This window comes from Theobroma cacao, chromosome 5 (genome assembly GCF_053813885.1).
Source record: "Theobroma cacao isolate CCN51 chromosome 5, ASM5381388v1, whole genome shotgun sequence".
Taxonomy (NCBI): domain Eukaryota; kingdom Viridiplantae; phylum Streptophyta; class Magnoliopsida; order Malvales; family Malvaceae; genus Theobroma; species Theobroma cacao.
The window spans coordinates 37,918,231-37,940,975 of NC_142643.1; the positions used below are offsets into that span (position 1 = coordinate 37,918,231).

Here is a 22,745-nt window from a genome sequence, read left to right on the forward strand (position 1 = left end):
CATAATTAAGAAAGTGAGAGAATATATCATTTTATTAATTATCTTGACTTTTACATAATTAGAGAAGTAAGATAAATAGTTGGAATTATAAGGATGTAGAAAGTAAGAGAAAATAGATATTTAATAGGTACGTAATTTAAGAAATATTTTATTTATTATCTTCATTTTTATATTTTTAATATAATTAATTATATTATATAAAATCATGAGACTCATAAAAAATTGTGACCTAAAGCAAATGCTTTCGTGACTTTACACTAAAGCCGGTCTTAGATATTTCAATTGTATTCTTTGAACAAGGAATCACTTACAAATTAGTAAGCCAAATGTTCCCATACAAATTATTTTTAAGTCATTTAAAAAAATATTTGAGGACAACATTGGGTGCATATATATTTTTTATACACCATGTACTTTTTACGCCATATTTATATTTTAAGTAGATTTGATATCTATGAGAGACATATAGATGCATCAAATTGCAAAAGGAAAAAGGAAATCATGTACATTACCATGCTACTATTTTGTTATATTGTGAGAATAACCATAACAAAAGCTAAGAATACGAGCAGCAAACGTTGGATTGCAATATAAAGTACACAATAGTTCATAAAGTAATGTAATTACATAAAAAGTTTCTTTTACGTGACTGTTTCATGGGGTGGTTGCCTTCATGCAACTCTGATGTGTATCAAAATTGGAAACAATGCATTGGACTTTAATTATAATTAAAGTTTGTCAAACAATACTTATTTTTTCCAAAAAAAAAAGAATAAAAATGTCAAATTAGTGATTAGAATATTAATTAATACTAAAACTAGAAAATTATAAAGAATATATCATATCAATTACAATTTTTTTTAAGAGGGGGCCATGTTCTAAAGTTTTGAAGGGCCAAGATAAAAAAATTGTTGTACTTTTTGGCTTAAAATGTAATTAATTGCTATGATTATTATTTTATATATGAAAGTTTTAAAACTTTACAAATGAGTTTAACTAATAATATATATGTATCCATTTCAAATAATTATGCGCAGTTTATTTATTTTTACTATAAATTTGGTAGCTGCCAATTATTGAAATTGTTTATAAAGATTAAAAACCTCCATGTATATGATAACTTTTTCTTTATGACAAACTTTAATGGGTGCCACAGGCGGAAGAAAAATCCTTTCCTTTTCTTGTATCATAATTAAAACATAACCATTTATTAAATTAACGCCATTTGCTCTTCTCAAGGCATTATAGATTTCTTTTTTCTTTTATTTTACTCTTAATTTTTCACCCAAATGTTGCAACACAGCAGGGCATTCAAGCAACACCAATGGCAAAGTCTGCCCCTCCAAAATCTAAGAGAAAGGAAAATTATATTCCATTCATACTTAAAAGAAAAGAAAAGAAAAAGAAAAAGATATGATGTTAACATGTTCAAAGTTTGTAGTCAACTTTTGTCACAGAAAACGATAGCTAGACCGCAACTTTACAATATGACGGAGTGCGCAGTTAAATTCCGATAATTTAACTTTAACTCTTTCTTCGTTACTAAGAATTAAGCCAATAATGGGACTAAGTGGGGTGGGATGGCGCTCTCTTTAAAGCTTTCAGTCACTGAATGATTGTACTGACCTCAAAGAAAGCAAACTAAAATTTACAAGTTGTTGAGCCTTCCTAGAAAGCAAGGAAACGAAATACTTCGGAGCTGAAAAATGTTGGTGTTATGATCCACGTCAACTTTTAAAAGGTATTTCACGTTTTAATTTATTGGAGTTTATAATTTCGTTTTTTAAAAAATATCTCACGATAAGATAATGTGAACATATAAATGCTCAATTAAAAAAGAAAAATGTAATTTCCAAATGCAGATAATTGCTAATAGTAAATAAATTGCAGTTACCAAAAATAAAACTCCCAAGTTGTTGGGACTTGAGAGAGAAAGAGAAGCTCAAAGCACGTCCAGCCATTAGTCTTCCTTGCAAAAGAATCACTATTGACCGTTTTAGTACGTAGTAAGTTAATGGGTAAAATATATTAATATTTTTAGTTTTTAATTATAATTATATGTCCATCTCAAATATATAAACAACGTTAATTTTTAAATATGAAATGTCTAAAATATTTTTTTTTTTCAACAGTTTTTTTTCTCTTAAGTTGGCCGATGACGTTCTCTTACAACGACCAGCCATCCATTACATCCATTAACTGTATTACATTAAAATGTAATTTCATTATACACATTATAAAAAATATGTTTTCACTTTCCTCGTACAAAACCCTACCTAAGTTAATGCATAATTGATTGCTTGACCTTACATTGCCTGACTTTATATCAGAGCTAAAGATACGCAAGAGCCAAAGCTAGCGAATAAATCCTTTGCGTGAGCAGTTTTGACAAAACTTTTCGAGTAGTCATTGCCTTTTTCTATATGCATTTGTAAGACGAACAGGTCTAGGAAACTTGCTTTCAACTTTCAGAAGAAACTTCAAAAGTCATGGACAAGAGTGGGAGTGCCTGTGGCTCCAAGAAAGAAAATACTGATAAGGGAAGAAGCTTGATAGATTTGGTGTTTTCTTGGTCTTTTGGAGATGCCCTCAACGAAAGTCTTTACAAAGGCCAGGTTTATTATATATATGCACACTATATATGCTTGCCCACAAGCCCTTTGGTGTTATACAGATAGATGCATATGGCAACTTCAACAATTTTTATCTCTAGATTCTGTTCAATGTTTATATATATGCTTCCAGCATTTGTAATTTGTTTTTGTTGTGTTTCATTTTCCTCTTGCATTTATACTTCCCCACGCCTTCTTTGATCTAAAGCTGTGTTTAATGAACTCTTCATTTTAATCCATTGTACCCTTGTTCAACACTTGGTAGAAGTTTAGAAATTTTATAGGTATGACACTGAATATATTGCAAAATTAATGCAAGAAAATCAAATGCATGGAATATATATGGATCCTAAAACAATAGAACACTTGGTAGAAGTTAGTCAAAAGGTGTGGGACACCATTATGTTTTTCATTCGCACAACAATAGAACACATTGAAAACAGAATTTCGGATAAGTTTTCTATGCACACCAAATTTTCGATAGATAACTTGCAAAACAGAAACTAAAGCACCCCTTTCCTTTCGATCTTCAGATTGAAAAAGATCGAACAACTTAAGGATAAAAGAGGGCTTAATGCAAGGAGCAGCCAGTTGAGGATACGCCATGGGCGACTTAAGTAACGAGGAAAAGAACCTATAAACTAATTCCAGATGAGGCCAAGAGGGATCTTGGAAAGGGATATCGTCGATTCCGTTTCTCCTATTGATGTAATAGAACTCCCCAAACTGAATGGCAACTGTTGCATTGGTAGAGGAATGGGGCAAGGCTCGGAACAAACTCGAAGACACCAAGTCGATGCTCTCTCGAAAGAAAACGTTGGAAAACTTGGTGAGATTCCTTTGGGCGCAAGAAACGTAAGTACAGAACTGAGAGAAGCGGTTTATCTCCAGCAAAATCTTCTCAAAAACCGTGACACGACAAGAAGACTTGATCTTTCTTTTATCAATGCTTCTCTTTCCTTTCTAGGAATTTTCACCCATGCCTATGAATCACTAGATTGATTGCTGATTAGGGTTTTTCTTTTCTTTACCTCTTTCTACTGTTTAGAAAGAAACGCAGTTATAGTTTTACTGTACTACGACATATTCATAACATATTTATAAACAAAAAATTGAAAGATTTGTGGATATAGCAGTTGCAAATTTTCAAAGGCGGTGAGGTGCTCTTAGTCTAAAACAGTTTTGTCCAATTTTTTTTTATTATTTGGATCTCAGCTACTACTATGTTTTCCTTTTTTCTTTATATATTTTATTGTATTTTTGACATAATACCTAAAACAACTCTTAAATTATTTTAAAAAATTCAAATAAATTTTTATTTTTTTATACGTTCAATTAAACCCTTATATTTTTATTCCAAGTTAAATAAGTCTTTATACTTTTTTTGAATCATATATAAGTTTTTATAATTAATTATTGACTTAGTTAAAATGTCCCTTGTTATTTATATCACGTGACGTAAATATAATATATTAATATGTTATAATTGATTATGATGTAACATACGAACATATTATAATTTATAATGGCCTAACATGCTAATTGGTATGATGACATGATTGTTAGAAAACAAAATAAGAAAAAAAGAGAAAGAATACTTGAGGCGTGCTATAACACACTTTCTTTAAGAGTTGTTGTCTACTCTGAGGATTTGTAAATAAAAACTCTCTAGGATATAATGAGCTTATTGCAGAATACTTTAAATGAATAAGGTCTGATTGAATATGTGTTCCTTTTATAGACATTGAAAAGTTGTGTCTAATTTGTTTCAACGGACATGTCTTGTTTGGTTTTAAGAAATGTGCTTGTTGAAAATACTAAATAATTAATCAACATATTTCAACAAATATGTTTGAAAATGCTTCTCTTTATTTAAGAGTCATGTCTTAATCTAAATAGACACTTAATTTAAATAGTCACTTTAATTTGAATAATCACATATGAATAAAACTTCTTTATATTACAAACTATCTAACAATAATCATATAGCATTTTTCACTCTCTACATCAATGTTAAGTCAATGCCATGTGAGTATAAAACAACAAATGATATTTTGACTAATGACCATTAATAATCCATTAATCATAAGAGCTTATTTTAGTCAAAATAAAAATATAAGAATTTGATTATATGTAATAAAAAGAATAAAAAATTTATTTGAATTTTCTTAAATAATTCAAAGACTTTGCGAATATTGTATTCATATTTTTTATTTGAAAAAGGTATTTTCAGATACGACTCAATAACTTTAAAAGCCTAAAATACCTAAATATTCAAATGAGATTTTTTTTATTGAAATTAAGAAAATTACCATTAGTTGAAGATCATTAAATATATATTATATTCATTGAAAATAAAAAAATAATTGAGAATTAATAACATTGTGAAAATTAAACAGTGATAAAAAAATAGAGATTTATTAAACACATAATTAAGAAAGTGAGAGAATATATCATTTTATTAATTATCTTGACTTTTACATAATTAGAGAAGTAAGATAAATAGTTGGAATTATAAGGATGTAGAAAGTAAGAGAAAATAGATATTTAATAGGTACGTAATTTAAGAAATATTTTATTTATTATCTTCATTTTTATATTTTTAATATAATTAATTATATTATATAAAATCATGAGACTCATAAAAAATTGTGACCTAAAGCAAATGCTTTCGTGACTTTATACTAAAGCCGGTCTTAGATATTTCAATTGTATTCTTTGAACAAGGAATCACTTACAAATTAGTAAGCCAAATGTTCCCATGCAAATTACTTTTAAGTCATTTAAAAAAATATTTGAAGACAACATTGGGTGCATATATATTTTTTATACACCATGTACTTTTTACGCCATATTTATATTTTAAGTAGATTTGATATCTATGAGAGACATATAGATGCATCAAATTGCAAAAGGAAAAAGGAAATCATGTACATTACCATGCTACTATTTTGTTATATTGTGAGAATAACCATAACAAAAGCTAAGAATACGAGCAGCAAACGTTGGATTGCAATATAAAGTACACAATAGTTCATAAAGTAATGTAATTACATAAAAAGTTTCTTTTACGTGACTGTTTCATGGGGTGGTTGCCTTCATGCAACTCTGATGTGTATCAAAATTGGAAACAATGCATTGGACTTTAATTATAATTAAAGTTTGTCAAACAATACTTATTTTTTCCAAAAAAAAAAAGAATAAGAATGTCAAATTAGTGATTAGAATATTAATTAATACTAAAACTAGAAAATTATAAAGAATATATCATATCAATTATAATTTTTTTTAAGAGGGGGCCATGTTCTAAAGTTTTGAAGGGCCAAGATAAAAAAATTGTTGTACTTTTTGGCTTAAAATGTAATTAATTGCTATGATTATTATTTTATATATGAAAGTTTTAAAACTTTACAAATGAGTTTAACTAATAATATATATGTATCCATTTCAAATAATTATGCGCAGTTTATTTAGTTTTACTATAAATTTGGTAGCTGCCAATTATTGAAATTGTTTATAAAGATTAAAAACATCCATGTATATGATAACTTTTTCTTTATGACAAACTTTAATGGGTGCCACAGGCGGAAGAAAAATCCTTTCCTCTTCTTATATCATAATTAAAACATAACCATTTATTAAATTAACGCCATTTGCTCTTCTCAAGGCATTATAGATTTCTTTTTTCTTTTATTTTACTCTTAATTTTTCACCCAAATGTTGCAACACAGCAGGGCATTCAAGCAACACCAATGGCAAAGTCTGCCCCTCCAAAATCTAAGAGAAAGGAAAATTATATTCCATTCATACTTAAAAGAAAAGAAAAGAAAAAGAAAAAGATATGATGTTAACATGTTCAAAGTTTGTAGTCAACTTTTGTCACAAGAAACGATAGCTAGACCGCAACTTTACAATATGACGGAGTGCGCAGTTAAATTCCGAGAAGATAACTTTAACTCTTTCTTCGTTACTAAGAATTAAGCCAATAATGGGACTAAGTGGGGTGGGATGGCGCTCTCTTTAAAGCTTTCAGTCACTGAATGATTGTACTGACCTCAAAGAAAGCAAACTAAAATTTACAAGTTGTTGAGCCTTCCTAGAAAGCAAGGAAACGAAATACTTCGGAGCTGAAAAATGTTGGTGTTATGATCCACGTCAACTTTTAAAAGGTATTTCACGTTTTAATTTATTGGAGTTTATAATTTCGTTTTTAAAAAATATCTCACGATAAGATAATGTGAACATATAAATACTCAATTAAAAAAGAAAAATGTAATTTCCAAATGCAGATAATTGCTAATAGTAAATAAATTGCAGTTACCAAAAATAAAACTCCCAAGTTGTTGGGACTTGAGAGAGAAAGAGAAGCTCAAAGCACGTCCAGCCATTAGTCTTCCTTGCAAAAGAATCACTATTGACCGTTCTAGTACGTAGTAAGTTAATGGGTAAAATATATTAATATTTTTAATTTTTAATTTTTAATTATAATTATATGTCCATCTCAAATATATAAAAAACGTTAATTTTTAAATATGAAATGTCTAAAATATTTTTTTTTTTCAACAGTTTTTTTTCTCTTAAGTTGGCCGATGACGTTCTCTTACAACGACCAGCCATCCATTACATCCATTAACTGTATTACATTAAAATGTAATTTCATTATACACATTATAAAAAATATGTTTTCACTTTCCTCGTACAAAACCCTACCTAAGTTAATGCATAATTGATTGCTTGACCTTACATTGCCTGACTTTATATCAGAGCTAAAGATACGCAAGAGCCAAAGCTAGCGAATAAATCCTTTGCGTGAGCAGTTTTGACAAAACTTTTCGAGTAGTCATTGCCTTTTTCTATATGCATTTGTAAGACGAACAGGTCTAGGAAACTTGCTTTCAACTTTCAGAAGAAACTTCAAAAGTCATGGACAAGAGTGGGAGTGCCTGTGGCTCCAAGAAAGAAAATACTGATAAGGGAAGAAGCTTGATAGATTTGGTGTTTTCTTGGTCTTTTGGAGATGCCCTCAACGAAAGTCTTTACAAAGGCCAGGTTTATTATATATATGCACACTATATATGCTTGCCCACAAGCCCTTTGGTGTTATACAGATAGATGCATATGGCAACTTCAACAATTTTTATCTCTAGATTCTGTTCAATGTTTATATATATGCTTCCAGCATTTGTAATTTGTTTTTGTTGTGTTTCATTTTCCTCTTGCATTTATACTTCCCCACGCCTTCTTTGATCTAAAGCTGTGTTTAATGAACTCTTCATTTTAATCCATTGTACCCTTGTTCAACACTTGGTAGAAGTTTAGAAATTTTATAGGTATGACACTGAATATATTGCAAAATTAATGCAAGAAAATCAAATGCATGGAATATATATGGATCCTAAAACAATAGAACACTTGGTAGAAGTTAGTCAAAAGGTGTGGGACACCATTATGTTTTTCATTCGCACAACAATAGAACACATTGAAAACAGAATTTCGGATAAGTTTTCTATGCACACCAAATTTTCGATAGATAACTTGCAAAACAGAAACTAAAGCACCCCTTTCCTTTCGATCTTCAGATTGAAAAAGATCGAACAACTTAAGGATAAAAGAGGGCTTAATGCAAGGAGCAGCCAGTTGAGGATACGCCATGGGCGACTTAAGTAACGAGGAAAAGAACCTATAAACTAATTCCAGATGAGGCCAAGAGGGATCTTGGAAAGGGATATCGTCGATTCCGTTTCTCCTATTGATGTAATAGAACTCCCCAAACTGAATGGCAACTGTTGCATTGGTAGAGGAATGGGGCAAGGCTCGGAACAAACTCGAAGACACCAAGTCGATGCTCTCTCGAAAGAAAACGTTGGAAAACTTGGTGAGATTCCTTTGGGCGCAAGAAACGTAAGTACAGAACTGAGAGAAGCGGTTTATCTCCAGCAAAATCTTCTCAAAAACCGTGACACGACAAGAAGACTTGATCTTTCTTTTATCAATGCTTCTCTTTCCTTTCTAGGAATTTTCACCCATGCCTATGAATCACTAGATTGATTGCTGATTAGGGTTTTTCTTTTCTTTACCTCTTTCTACTGTTTAGAAAGAAACGCAGTTATAGTTTTACTGTACTACGACATATTCATAACATATTTATAAACAAAAAATTGAAAGATTTGTGGATATAGCAGTTGCAAATTTTCAAAGGCGGTGAGGTGCTCTTAGTCTAAAACAGTTTTGTCCAATTTTTTTTTATTATTTGGATCTCAGCTACTACTATGTTTTCCTTTTTTCTTTATATATTTTATTGTATTTTTGACATAATACCTAAAACAACTCTTAAATTATTTTAAAAAATTCAAATAAATTTTTATTTTTTTATACGTTCAATTAAACCCTTATATTTTTATTCCAAGTTAAATAAGTCTTTATACTTTTTTTGAATCATATATAAGTTTTTATAATTAATTATTGACTTAGTTAAAATGTCCCTTGTTATTTATATCACGTGACGTAAATATAATATATTAATATGTTATAATTGATTATGATGTAACATACGAACATATTATAATTTATAATGGCCTAACATGCTAATTGGTATGATGACATGATTGTTAGAAAACAAAATAAGAAAAAAAGAGAAAGAATACTTGAGGCGTGCTATAACACACTTTCTTTAAGAGTTGTTGTCTACTCTGAGGATTTGTAAATAAAAACTCTCTAGGATATAATGAGCTTATTGCAGAATACTTTAAATGAATAAGGTCTGATTGAATATGTGTTCCTTTTATAGACATTGAAAAGTTGTGTCTAATTTGTTTCAACGGACATGTCTTGTTTGGTTTTAAGAAATGTGCTTGTTGAAAATACTAAATAATTAATCAACATATTTCAACAAATATGTTTGAAAATGCTTCTCTTTATTTAAGAGTCATGTCTTAATCTAAATAGACACTTAATTTAAATAGTCACTTTAATTTGAATAATCACATATGAATAAAACTTCTTTATATTACAAACTATCTAACAATAATCATATAGCATTTTTCACTCTCTACATCAATGTTAAGTCAATGCCATGTGAGTATAAAACAACAAATGATATTTTGACTAATGACCATTAATAATCCATTAATCATAAGAGCTTATTTTAGTCAAAATAAAAATATAAGAATTTGATTATATGTAATAAAAAGAATAAAAAATTTATTTGAATTTTCTTAAATAATTCAAAGACTTTGCGAATATTGTATTCATATTTTTTATTTGAAAAAGGTATTTTCAGATACGACTCAATAACTTTAAAAGCCTAAAATACCTAAATATTCAAATGAGATTTTTTTTATTGAAATTAAGAAAATTACCATTAGTTGAAGATCATTAAATATATATTATATTCATTGAAAATAAAAAAATAATTGAGAATTAATAACATTGTGAAAATTAAACAGTGATAAAAAAATAGAGATTTATTAAACACATAATTAAGAAAGTGAGAGAATATATCATTTTATTAATTATCTTGACTTTTACATAATTAGAGAAGTAAGATAAATAGTTGGAATTATAAGGATGTAGAAAGTAAGAGAAAATAGATATTTAATAGGTACGTAATTTAAGAAATATTTTATTTATTATCTTCATTTTTATATTTTTAATATAATTAATTATATTATATAAAATCATGAGACTCATAAAAAATTGTGACCTAAAGCAAATGCTTTCGTGACTTTATACTAAAGCCGGTCTTAGATATTTCAATTGTATTCTTTGAACAAGGAATCACTTACAAATTAGTAAGCCAAATGTTCCCATGCAAATTACTTTTAAGTCATTTAAAAAAATATTTGAAGACAACATTGGGTGCATATATATTTTTTATACACCATGTACTTTTTACGCCATATTTATATTTTAAGTAGATTTGATATCTATGAGAGACATATAGATGCATCAAATTGCAAAAGGAAAAAGGAAATCATGTACATTACCATGCTACTATTTTGTTATATTGTGAGAATAACCATAACAAAAGCTAAGAATACGAGCAGCAAACGTTGGATTGCAATATAAAGTACACAATAGTTCATAAAGTAATGTAATTACATAAAAAGTTTCTTTTACGTGACTGTTTCATGGGGTGGTTGCCTTCATGCAACTCTGATGTGTATCAAAATTGGAAACAATGCATTGGACTTTAATTATAATTAAAGTTTGTCAAACAATACTTATTTTTTCCAAAAAAAAAAAGAATAAGAATGTCAAATTAGTGATTAGAATATTAATTAATACTAAAACTAGAAAATTATAAAGAATATATCATATCAATTATAATTTTTTTTAAGAGGGGGCCATGTTCTAAAGTTTTGAAGGGCCAAGATAAAAAAATTGTTGTACTTTTTGGCTTAAAATGTAATTAATTGCTATGATTATTATTTTATATATGAAAGTTTTAAAACTTTACAAATGAGTTTAACTAATAATATATATGTATCCATTTCAAATAATTATGCGCAGTTTATTTAGTTTTACTATAAATTTGGTAGCTGCCAATTATTGAAATTGTTTATAAAGATTAAAAACATCCATGTATATGATAACTTTTTCTTTATGACAAACTTTAATGGGTGCCACAGGCGGAAGAAAAATCCTTTCCTCTTCTTATATCATAATTAAAACATAACCATTTATTAAATTAACGCCATTTGCTCTTCTCAAGGCATTATAGATTTCTTTTTTCTTTTATTTTACTCTTAATTTTTCACCCAAATGTTGCAACACAGCAGGGCATTCAAGCAACACCAATGGCAAAGTCTGCCCCTCCAAAATCTAAGAGAAAGGAAAATTATATTCCATTCATACTTAAAAGAAAAGAAAAGAAAAAGAAAAAGATATGATGTTAACATGTTCAAAGTTTGTAGTCAACTTTTGTCACAAGAAACGATAGCTAGACCGCAACTTTACAATATGACGGAGTGCGCAGTTAAATTCCGAGAAGATAACTTTAACTCTTTCTTCGTTACTAAGAATTAAGCCAATAATGGGACTAAGTGGGGTGGGATGGCGCTCTCTTTAAAGCTTTCAGTCACTGAATGATTGTACTGACCTCAAAGAAAGCAAACTAAAATTTACAAGTTGTTGAGCCTTCCTAGAAAGCAAGGAAACGAAATACTTCGGAGCTGAAAAATGTTGGTGTTATGATCCACGTCAACTTTTAAAAGGTATTTCACGTTTTAATTTATTGGAGTTTATAATTTCGTTTTTAAAAAATATCTCACGATAAGATAATGTGAACATATAAATACTCAATTAAAAAAGAAAAATGTAATTTCCAAATGCAGATAATTGCTAATAGTAAATAAATTGCAGTTACCAAAAATAAAACTCCCAAGTTGTTGGGACTTGAGAGAGAAAGAGAAGCTCAAAGCACGTCCAGCCATTAGTCTTCCTTGCAAAAGAATCACTATTGACCGTTCTAGTACGTAGTAAGTTAATGGGTAAAATATATTAATATTTTTAATTTTTAATTTTTAATTATAATTATATGTCCATCTCAAATATATAAAAAACGTTAATTTTTAAATATGAAATGTCTAAAATATTTTTTTTTTCCAATAGTTTCTTTTCTCTTAAGTTGGCCGATGGCGTTCTCTTACAACGACCAGCTATTCATTACATCCATTAACTGTATTACATTAGAATGTAATTTCATTATACACATTATAAAAAATATGCTCTCACTTTCCTCGTACAAAACCCTACCTAAGTTAATGCATAATTGATTGCTTGACCTTACATTGCCTGACTTTATATCAGAGCTAAAGATACGCAAGAGCCAAAGCTAGCGAATAAATCCTTTGCGTGAGCAGTTTTGAGAAAACTTTTCGAGTAGTCATTGCCTTTTTCTATATGCATTTGTAAGACGAACAGTTCTAGGAAACTTGCTTTCAACTTTCAGAAGAAACTTCAAAAGTCATGGACAAGAGTGGGAGTGGCTGTGGCTCCAAGAAAGAAAATACTGATAAGGGAAGAAGCTTGATAGATTTGGTGTTTTCTTGGTCTTTTGGAGATGCCCTCAACGAAAGTCTTTACAAAGGCCAGGTTTATTATATATATGCACACTATATATGCTTGCCCACAAGCCCTTTGGTGTTATACAGATAGATGCATATGGCAACTTCAACAATTTTTATCTCTAGATTCTGTTCAATGTTTATATATATGCTTCCAGCATTTGTAATTTGTTTTTGTTGTGTTTCATTTTCCTCTTGCATTTATACTTCCCCACGCCTTCTTTGATCTAAAGCTATGTTTAATGAACTCTTCATTTTAATCCATTGTACCCTTGTTCAACACTTGGTAGAAGTTTAGAAATTTTATAGGTATGACACTGAATATATTGCAAAATTAATGCAAGAAAATCAAATGCATGGAATATATATGGATCCTAAAATGTTCATTGATCTCAATATATATGCTTTACCCTATTTTTGTACACCTTTTTCGAAGTCTGTTGATATAAATCCATTGCTGTGTTCAATAGATTAACAAGTGTATAGTTACTTTGTTTTTAAGTATTCTTGTTAACAGTTGAATCTTCCTGGATTTTTTATCCCTTTTTTGTAATTGAAATGAGCAGGTGAAGAAGATCCCAGAGACATTTAAGTCTTCTTCAGAGTACTTGCACTCCTTTGTTGCCCCTCTTATCGAGGAAACTCATGCAGACTTGCTCTCAGGCATGAAAAGGGTGTCTCAGGCACCTTCACGTCAACTAGATTCTGTTACAAGGGATAAACGTTACAAACCTCCCAAAGACTTGATTTATAAGATTGTTTTGAAGAGGGACTCTAAAAAGAGTGATTTAGCAACATATCAACCACAGAGTGGAGATCTTGTTACGTTAACAGATGTGAGACCAAAGTGCACCAGTGATTTGAACCGGTCAAAAATGTCTTATCTTCTTGCATATGTCCAAGGAGTTAAGGAGGATCCTGATGAACTCTTCATACGGTCATCAAAGCCAATAATGATCGAAGAAGATATGCAAAGAAAAGAAAACATATCTCAACAGAAGCCTACTTTCTTTTTTGTCTTTTTAATTAACATGACTACAAATATTAGAATATGGAAGGCTTTGCACCCAGATCCTAAGGGAGGGAACCTTAATATGATCAACAAAGTTGTTCAAATGAATGGAGCTGTAAGAATTTTGATTTCATCCTGATGAAGTGGATTAATTTTAGCTGTAATTGTGCATGAAATCTTATTCCCTTGGCTAATGTTTCTTTCATTATCTGTTTTTGCAGGATGAAGAAGACTGTCCCATGTGCTTATCTGAAAAGAAATCTGGCACTGTTCTTCCATTTAATTCTAAGGGGTTAAATGATTCCCAAGAAGCTGCAATTATAAGTTGCATTAATACACAGGCTTGCCATCATCAAAATACAGTTAAACTCGTATGGGGTCCTCCAGGGACAGGGAAAACTAGAACAGTTGGTTCGTTGTTGTTTGCTCTTCTTAGAATGAAATGCGGGGCAATTACATGTGCTCCAACCAACATTGCAGTGGTGGAAGTGGCATCAAGGCTCATGAGCTTAGTTAAAGGGACACTTAAATATGACACTTACGGATTTGGGGATATAGTTTTATTTGGGAATGGAAAGAGAATGAAGATTGATGATCATGAGGATCTTCTTGATGTATTTCTTGATTATCGTGTGGAGATATTGGACAAGTGTTTTTCACCATACTGTGGGTGGAGGACTAGTTTGGTGTCAATGATAGATTTTCTTGAAGACCCTGAAAGGCAGTACTCTCAGTACTTAGCGAATAGAGAACTGGAAAACCAGAAAACGGAGGAGGAAAACTGTGATGAGAACCTCAAGGGCAAGGACAGCACCAACCATAAACTGGAAGGGAAAAACTGTGATGTGAACCTCAAGAACAAGAAGAGCAAGAATTCATGGAGAAAAGTTATCAATGAGACCTTGAAACAAAAAGAAACCAAGAAAAAACATGTAGCTTCTAAAACAGAGAATCGTTTAAAGCCTGATGAGAAACAGGGTACACATGGAGCTTTCCTAGAGAAAAAAAATGCACAAGAAGCAGGAGCAGAAACATGTAAGGAGGATCCTATCACTTTGCAGGAATTCATCAAGAAGAGATTTTGTGTCTTCTATGAGCGGCTGAAATTTTGTGTTGTAAACTTGTACACACACTTGCCAACTCATCTTGTTTCATTAGAACTGGTGAAGACCATGATGATAGCTCTTGATTTGCTCGGTTCCCTTGAAACTTTGTTAAATCGTCCTAAAAGTGATAAAGGCTTGAAGATTGCCCTTAATGATACTGAAACTGAAAGTGAGATTGGTCACTTTGCAAAGTTGAGAGTTGCAAGGAAACATTGCCTGCAGAGACTCAAATCACTTCCTCTGTCATTTCCGGTTCCAGAATTCAGTGAAAAAATCATTATAAAAAATTTTTGCTTAGATAATGCTTGTCTACTTTTCTGTACCGCATCAAGCTCTTTTAAATTGAATCCAAAAAGAACAGTGCCACTGGAGTTGTTGGTTATTGATGAAGCTGCTCAGCTCAGAGAATGTGAATCGACTATTCCCTTTCAACTTCCAGGTCTCCGCCATGCTGTTCTGATAGGGGATGAGCACCAACTGCCTGCCATGACCCAAAGCAAGGTTTAGCATTCTATCCTTCTAGTGTCTTTCTTTCAACTTATTATTTCTTTAAGGTTTTCACTTGTCTAATATCTACAATTTGTACCTTCAACAGAGTTCTGGTCAGGCTGAATTCGCAAGAAGTTTGTTTGAAAGGCTCGTCTTACTAGGACAAAAGAAACAATTACTCAATGTCCAGTATAGGATGCATCCAGCTATAAGCTCATTTCCGAATAAGGAATTCTATGATGGTAAAATTTTGGATGCTCCAAATGTAAAAGACAGAAGCCATGAGAAGCATTTTCTTCATGGAAGCATGTATGGCACCTACTCATTTATCAATGTAACCTGTGGAAAGGAGCAATTTGATCATCTGCATAGTCGAAAAAATATGGTTGAGGTTGCTGTCGTCTGTAAGTTAGTTGCTAACCTCTTCAAAGGTATGGTTTATATGAACTAGCAATAGTTTTCAAATTCATTAAAGAAGTGAAAGAAAAAGACATCGAAAAAGTTGATTCAAAGTTTGTTTGCAAGGACACTGTGGAATTATTTCAGTTTACTCCTTTATAGTTGTTTGGGTGCTAATATAATTCTTCCCATCACAGAGTTCACTGGCACAAGACAAAGAGTTTGCATTGGTGTTATATCACCCTACAAGGCTCAAGTTCATGCAATTCAAGAGAAGCTCGAAAATAAATACAGTGAATGTGCAGATAGTGGCTTCACTGTTAGCGTTCGCTCTGTTGATGGGTTTCAAGGAGGCGAGGAGGATGTGATAATCATCTCTACTGTCAGGTGTAACATAAATGGGTCAATCGGTTTTTTATCCAATCATCAAAGGGCAAATGTTGCACTGACACGCGCAAGGTAAGTATAGATCAGAATATAGGTAAACTCCGAAAATTCCTATGTTGAGAGCATTTAGTAACTTTGCCACTTGTTCTATCTGTTCTACAGGCATTGCCTCTGGATATTGGGGAATGAAGCTACATTTATTAAAAGTGGTTCTGTATGGAAGAAACTAGTTACTGATGCCAGGAGAAGGGGTTGTTTCTACGATGCTGATGAGGACAAGCATTTGGCTCAAGCTATTACAACTGCCTTGTTTGAGCTTAAACAATTTGATAGTCTAATGAGCATGGACTCTCCACTGTTTAAGGAGGCAAAATGGAGGGTATGCTGGTTTATTATATTTCTCTTTGCTTTAGTTATATTTGTTGAGGACTTGAGGACTGTTACCCTTTCTAGTGTACTTATAGCACTTACTTTCTTCTCAAGAAGAAGAAATAGGCACTTACTGTCATCTTGAAACAGGTTTGCTTGAGCAATGACTTTAAGAAATCTGTGGCAAGCATTAAAAACCCAGAATTACTTAAGCAAATTCTTAACCTGTTGGAAAAGCTTTCAAGTGGATGGCGTCAAACTCCAGAGCAAAAGAACCACAGGAAGAATAAACAAATTGCTGTAGGTGGTTCTTCTGGCCTGCTAGAGGTGTATCCAGTCAATGGTTCCTTGAATCTCCTTTGGAGTGTAGATGTCATCAAGGAAAACTCACACTTTATCCAAATTTTGACGGTTTGGGACATGTTGCCATCGTTGGATTTACCAAAGGTTGCAAAGAATTTAGAGGCCTTATTTGGCAAATACACAGTAAATAAGATGATTCACTGCAAATGCAAGTGCTTGGAAGGGTAAGTCATTATTCCATTTAACTCACTTGGGCATCTTTTTCCTTGTTGTGATCTGAAAATATATAGTGTTTACTTTAAACGGCCTAGATTAGCAATGTTAATGTAGCATGATATTGTTTATTTGATTGAGTTTAGGATATTAATACCCTAATAATTTTCATTATTTAATGATCAAATGCATCCTATTTTACATTTTCTGCTATAAGAAATCTTTGTTCTTGATCAATAAATACTTGTATAGGAATTTGGTTGTTCCAATGAGATGGCCAATGAAGGACTGCCTCATGCAGAGTGTCGGCCGGGAAGATGATATCATGTCAAGATCATTTGCATCCCTCAGCCTTGCAAATAAATCAAGTGCATCCCATGCAGATTCTAAGTAAGTTCCAGATTTAAATCCTTAGTTTAATTGTTTGAAATCCCCACTAATGGATTTTTTATTGTCCATATTTCTTTCTCTCTTTTTCAGAGTTCGAAGTCGAGGAAAGTGGAGATTAAAGCAATTGGATTGCAGTCAAAATCGTGATCAGTAGCAAATACCTAATTCAGCTGTTTCTTTTGGGAAGAATGGAAAGACATCCTGCATGATGAAGGCTTTAAACTACAGTAAGCAGTGAATGATGTATACGCAGTTCAAGGCTTTAAACTACATTAAGCATGCTATGATCTATATACTGATCAAACAATCATTAGGTATTTGAAACTTTCTCTCCATGGTCTATTTCCATTGGAGACAATCCTAAGTATTTTTGCAGCTTTTTCCATCATGCCCTGTGAGCTAGATCATGAAATAATGTTATCTTTGTTATTAATAAGTTTAGGCTTTGCTAGTTATCATTGTTTGTGATCAAGACCAGCCCATAGCTGGTAGATATGGCAGAAGAATACCTTAACAAAAACCTCCTTTTGGCTTTGGAACTCAGCTTAAACTTTTCTTCATTATTTCCCAATTTCCGTTCACCGCTTAGCTACAAAAATAGCTCCACCAGGCTGACCTGGTTAAGGAAAAGGGTCAGCATGCAACAGCTTTGAAGCAGAAGTTTGTTGGCATCGCATTAGATATGGCCTACGGGTATAACATGTTGTGGTCAGCAGCCTGAAATCCCTACTCAAATGAGCATTTGGCCTGTAATATTGATCACCCTCTTCTCCAAGCAACCTTATAACAACAAATTAAGCTGGGATTTAAACCCGTAGAATGTTTCAATGAACTTGAGCACCATATCTAACTTATGAAATGCTTATACATTTCAATAATTACAGGAATAATCGAGGAAGTAACAGATGTTTGTTATTTGCATTTCACAGCATAAAATTACATTGATAAGGCAATTATTCAGAGGTACCAAGAGAAAGTTAGACAAAACAAGTCTTCATAATAAGCATAGGAGAATGAACAAACTACCAAATAAAACACAGAAATAGAGTAGAATATCTGCCCTTTAGACTAATAGAGTGTTGTACGAATATTAGAAACAAAGGAATATAAAACTAGTAAAAGCAGTAATTGGTCTGAGGCCTGTTATCATTGTCCTTAAGGATAATTTTCGCCCCTTCAGAGTATAAAACTCAATGCAAAAGGACTGTAGCGGTTATCCTCCAGGATTCAACAGACCCTTCCTTATAGTTTGCACAAACTATTAAGGGATGACAGGAACAGTAGAAAGAAAAAGCAGAAAACCCAACAGAGAAGCTTAAGAGAAGAGAAGAGGCAAAGGGAGAAAGCTTTAGAGAAAAAAAGCTTTGGTGTGTATTGTGAGTGAGGGTGTATTTATAGGCATGGAGTGAAATGAACGTTGCACCAAATAAGGTGAACGTTGCACCAGATCAGGGAGTTGAGGGAGTTGAGGAAAACCTGATCAGCATTTATACCAAGTCAGATAGACGTTGGAGCAAAACCAGGATAAACGTTGAGGAAAACCAGGAGAATCAGGTAAGCATGGTAGAGTTGGACTTTGATTTAATCAAAGGCTAAAAAAGTTTTAAAAAAATAAGGTCAAGATACAAAAAGTCACTTGGGCACAGCCCACGTGTATACTCGTGCACAGGGGGGGGGGGAATCTAAAGTTTTTAACTGTTTAGCCCAATCTTGTGTGCGCGCGAGCCCACTCTGTTTTCCTTGCTTGTAACAAGCCCATAGTTGGTTTCCCAATATAAGGCATTCACCTTTTATGTATTTTGGCAATGTGGGATGTTTGAACCTTATGAAATACATTATTTTCCAACAATCCCCCACATATTTCATAAGATTTTATAAGAAGTTTTGCTGGGTCAAATTTCATTTGAGTGTAATGCATCATGACTGGTGTTTTTAAAGCTATGAACCACCATTAGAAAGAATGAAGTATAAATCACAGAATTTTGGTGAAGTTTGTAACTTATATCAACCAAAATTCTTTATGTGAAATATAGTTTTCATCAATCACATTACACCCCCATAATTTCTACTGTTCAACGCGATTTTGCGCGAATAGGCCATGCGCATGCCTGGTTATTCATAAGTGCTCTAGAGAATTTGTCATAGTTCTCATAAGAGCGGCCCCACTCCACACTTAGATAGGTTGATTCCATCAAATGTATACTGCAGTATAATACACTACCCATAAGGAATATGGAATGCATTAAGAGTTTAACTCAACCTCTCTTACATTGCAGTTTTGCACTACTTACACACCATAGGAGGGACAATACTTTCAATAGTTCATTAATTTATCAACAAATAACTTGTTATTACCCATATGAACCTAATTCATGGGATTTCCAATCACATAGGTTGGGTTACTACTATTTGTTGATTTCCTCATTTGGCTTAAGTCCCATTCCCCTCGATGTAGCATTAATTAATTTTCTTCCTGGGGGCTTAGTCAGAGGATCGGCCAAATTCAGCTCTGACTTCACATAATTAATTGATATAATTTCATCTCTAAGCAGCTGCTTTACTACATCATGTCTCAAACGAATGTGTCTATTTTTACCATTGAAAGTTTTATTCTTTACAATGGCTATTACCGCTTGGCAATCACAATGCATGGACACAGAAGGTGTTGGTTTCATTCCTAACGGAATATATACTAAGAGGTTTCTCAACCACTCAGCCTCATTACCAGCCAACTCTAAAGCTACAAATTCTGACTTCACTGTAAATTTAGCAATTATTGTTTGTTTGGCTGATTTTCAAGTTATAGCACCACCACCAAGGGTGAATACATAACCACTCGTAGATTTCGTCTCATCTGAATCTGAGATCCAGTTAGCATCACTGTATCCTTCTAATACAGCGGGAAATTCATTATATAAAATACCATAGTTTATGGTACCTTTCAAATATTTCATCACCCTACTCAAGGCAGTCCAATGATCTCTATTAGGACTTTGTGTATATCTGCTCAGTCTACATACAACATAAGCTATATCTGGTCGAGTATAATTCATCAAATGCATCAGACTCCCAATAATCTGTGCATACTCAAACTGAGCTACACTATCACCTCTATTTTTCTTTAATTGAATATTACTATCATAAGGAGTACTCACAAGTGTGACATCAAAGTGTCCAAACCTTTTAAGTAGCCTCTCAACATAATGCTCTTGTGTTAGCATTAAGCCACTATCACATCTTATGATTTTAATACCCAAAATAACTTTGGCTTCGCCCAGATCTTCATGTCAAATTTAGAAGCTAAAAAGCATTTTATTTTATTGACCACATCAATGCATGTACCAAAAATTAGCATATCATCAACATATAAACTAATAATCACACATCCACTATCAACAGTTTTTGTATACACACATTTATCAACTCCAACAGTAAAAAATCCATTACTAACAAGAACTTGATCAAATTTCTCATGCCATTGTTTGGGTGTTTGTTTCAAATAATATAATGATTTAATCAATTTACAAACTTTGTTTTCTTGACCATGAACAATACATCTCTCGGGTTGTGTCATATAAATTTCTTCTTCTAGATCACCATTTAAAAAAACAGTTTTTACATCCATTTGATGAACAACAAGTTTGTAAATTGAAGCTAAAGCAAATAAAACACGAATTGATGCAATTCTTGTTACTGGAGCAAAAGTATCAAAATAGTCAATATTTGGTTTTTGAGTAAAACCCTTTGCAACTAATCTAGCTTTATATTTATCAATAGAACCATCAGGATTAAATTTCCTTTTAAAAATCCATTTGCAACCAATTAGTTTGGCTCCAGGTGGTAAATCAACTAATTCCCAAGTTTGATTTTGTAAAATCGAATCAATCTCATTTTGTATGGCTTCTTTCCAAAATAAACTTTCTTTAGAAGAAATTGCATCAACATAAGTCAAAGGATCATTATCTACAAGATAAGTATAAAAATCATTACCAAAAGAAATTTCCTTCCTTGGTCTTTTACTCCTTCTCAAATCATCATTTTGTATTTCAAAATCATTTTTACTAAAAGGTGCATGAGAAATTGTATCAATTCTTAATGAAAAAATATGTTCCAAAAATTCGGCATTATTTGTTTCAACAATTGTATTACAATCAAGAACATCACTTTTTAATACAAGAAACCTATATGCAGCACTATGTTCAGCATAACCAATAAACATGCAATCAGATGTCTTAGAACCAATTTTTCTCTTCTTAAATTCAGGAAGCATTACCTTAGCTAGACACCCCCATATTTTTAAATATTTTAAATTAGGAGAATAACTTTTTCATAATTCATAAGGTGTTTTACCAGTTTTCTTATAAGGTATTCTATTCTGAATATGACATGCGGATAATAAAGCTTCACCCCACAAATTTTCATGTGCATTGGAACTAACAAGCAAATAGTTCATCATTTCTTTTAATGTTCTATTTTTTCTTTCAGCTACACTATTTGGTTCAGGAGAATATGGAGGAGTAATTTCATGAATTATTCATTCTTTTTCACTATATCATTAATCGGTATATATTCACTCCCTCTATCTGATCTAATTTTTTTTATCTTTTTATTCAGTTGATTTTCTACCTTAGCTTTATATTTAATAAACATGTCAAAAGCTTCATCTTTATGCCTAAGCAAATAAACTTTAGTAAATCTAGAATAATCATCAATAAATGTAACATAATATTGCTTACCTCCTCTAGTCACAATTTGTTTTAGATCTCCTAAGTCTGTATGAATTAAACTTAATAATTCAGATTTCCTATTTACTGAAATACAAGTTTTTTTAGTTGATTTCGTTTCAGCACATATTTCGCATTTATTAAAGCTTCAATTTTTAATATTAGAAATTAATCCTAGTGATTGCATTTTCTTAATATAGGAACTGCTAAAATGTTCTAGTCTACCATGCCATAAATCAACAGATTCAATCATGTAAGCAGAAGAATTGTCATTTTCATTCAAAACATTGGAAATGTTAAGTGCAAAGAGTCTCTGATTGCAATAACCCTTACCCACAAACACATTATTTTTTGTCATCACGATCTTGTCAGATTTGAATGACACTTTCACCCTAACCTTGCCTAATAAGGCCACAGATACCAAGTTTGCCCTTATATTGGGAACATGAAGAACATCATTTAGAGCTAGGGTCTTGCCAGATGTGAGCTTGAGAAGGACTTTCACTTTACCAAGAACTTGAGCAGTTCGAGAATCACCGAGGTAAATTCTCTTTTCTCCTTCCCCTACAGGAGTATAAGAGGTAAAGGCATTTCTGTTTGCACAAATATGCCTGGTAGCACCTGAGTCTACTACCCATTCCTTCACACTAGCCACCATATTTGCTTGTGAAATG

At 31.9% G+C, this 22,745-nt stretch overlaps 1 protein-coding gene across 1 annotated transcript; it reads left to right on the forward strand.

Moving 5' to 3' along the window:
• The first annotated feature begins 12,430 nt into the window (after positions 1–12,430).
• On the forward strand, positions 12,431–17,711 carry LOC18599253 (uncharacterized). Its single transcript, XM_007029142.3, has 9 exons — positions 12,431–12,707; positions 13,246–13,806; positions 13,913–15,298; positions 15,393–15,717; positions 15,883–16,144; positions 16,235–16,451; positions 16,592–16,968; positions 17,210–17,347; positions 17,438–17,711. Exons 1-9 carry the CDS (start codon positions 12,582–12,584, stop codon positions 17,499–17,501), a joined length of 3,456 nt encoding a protein of 1,151 aa, XP_007029204.3. The 5' UTR covers positions 12,431–12,581; the 3' UTR covers positions 17,502–17,711.
• The last annotated feature ends 5,034 nt before the right edge of the window (positions 17,712–22,745 follow it).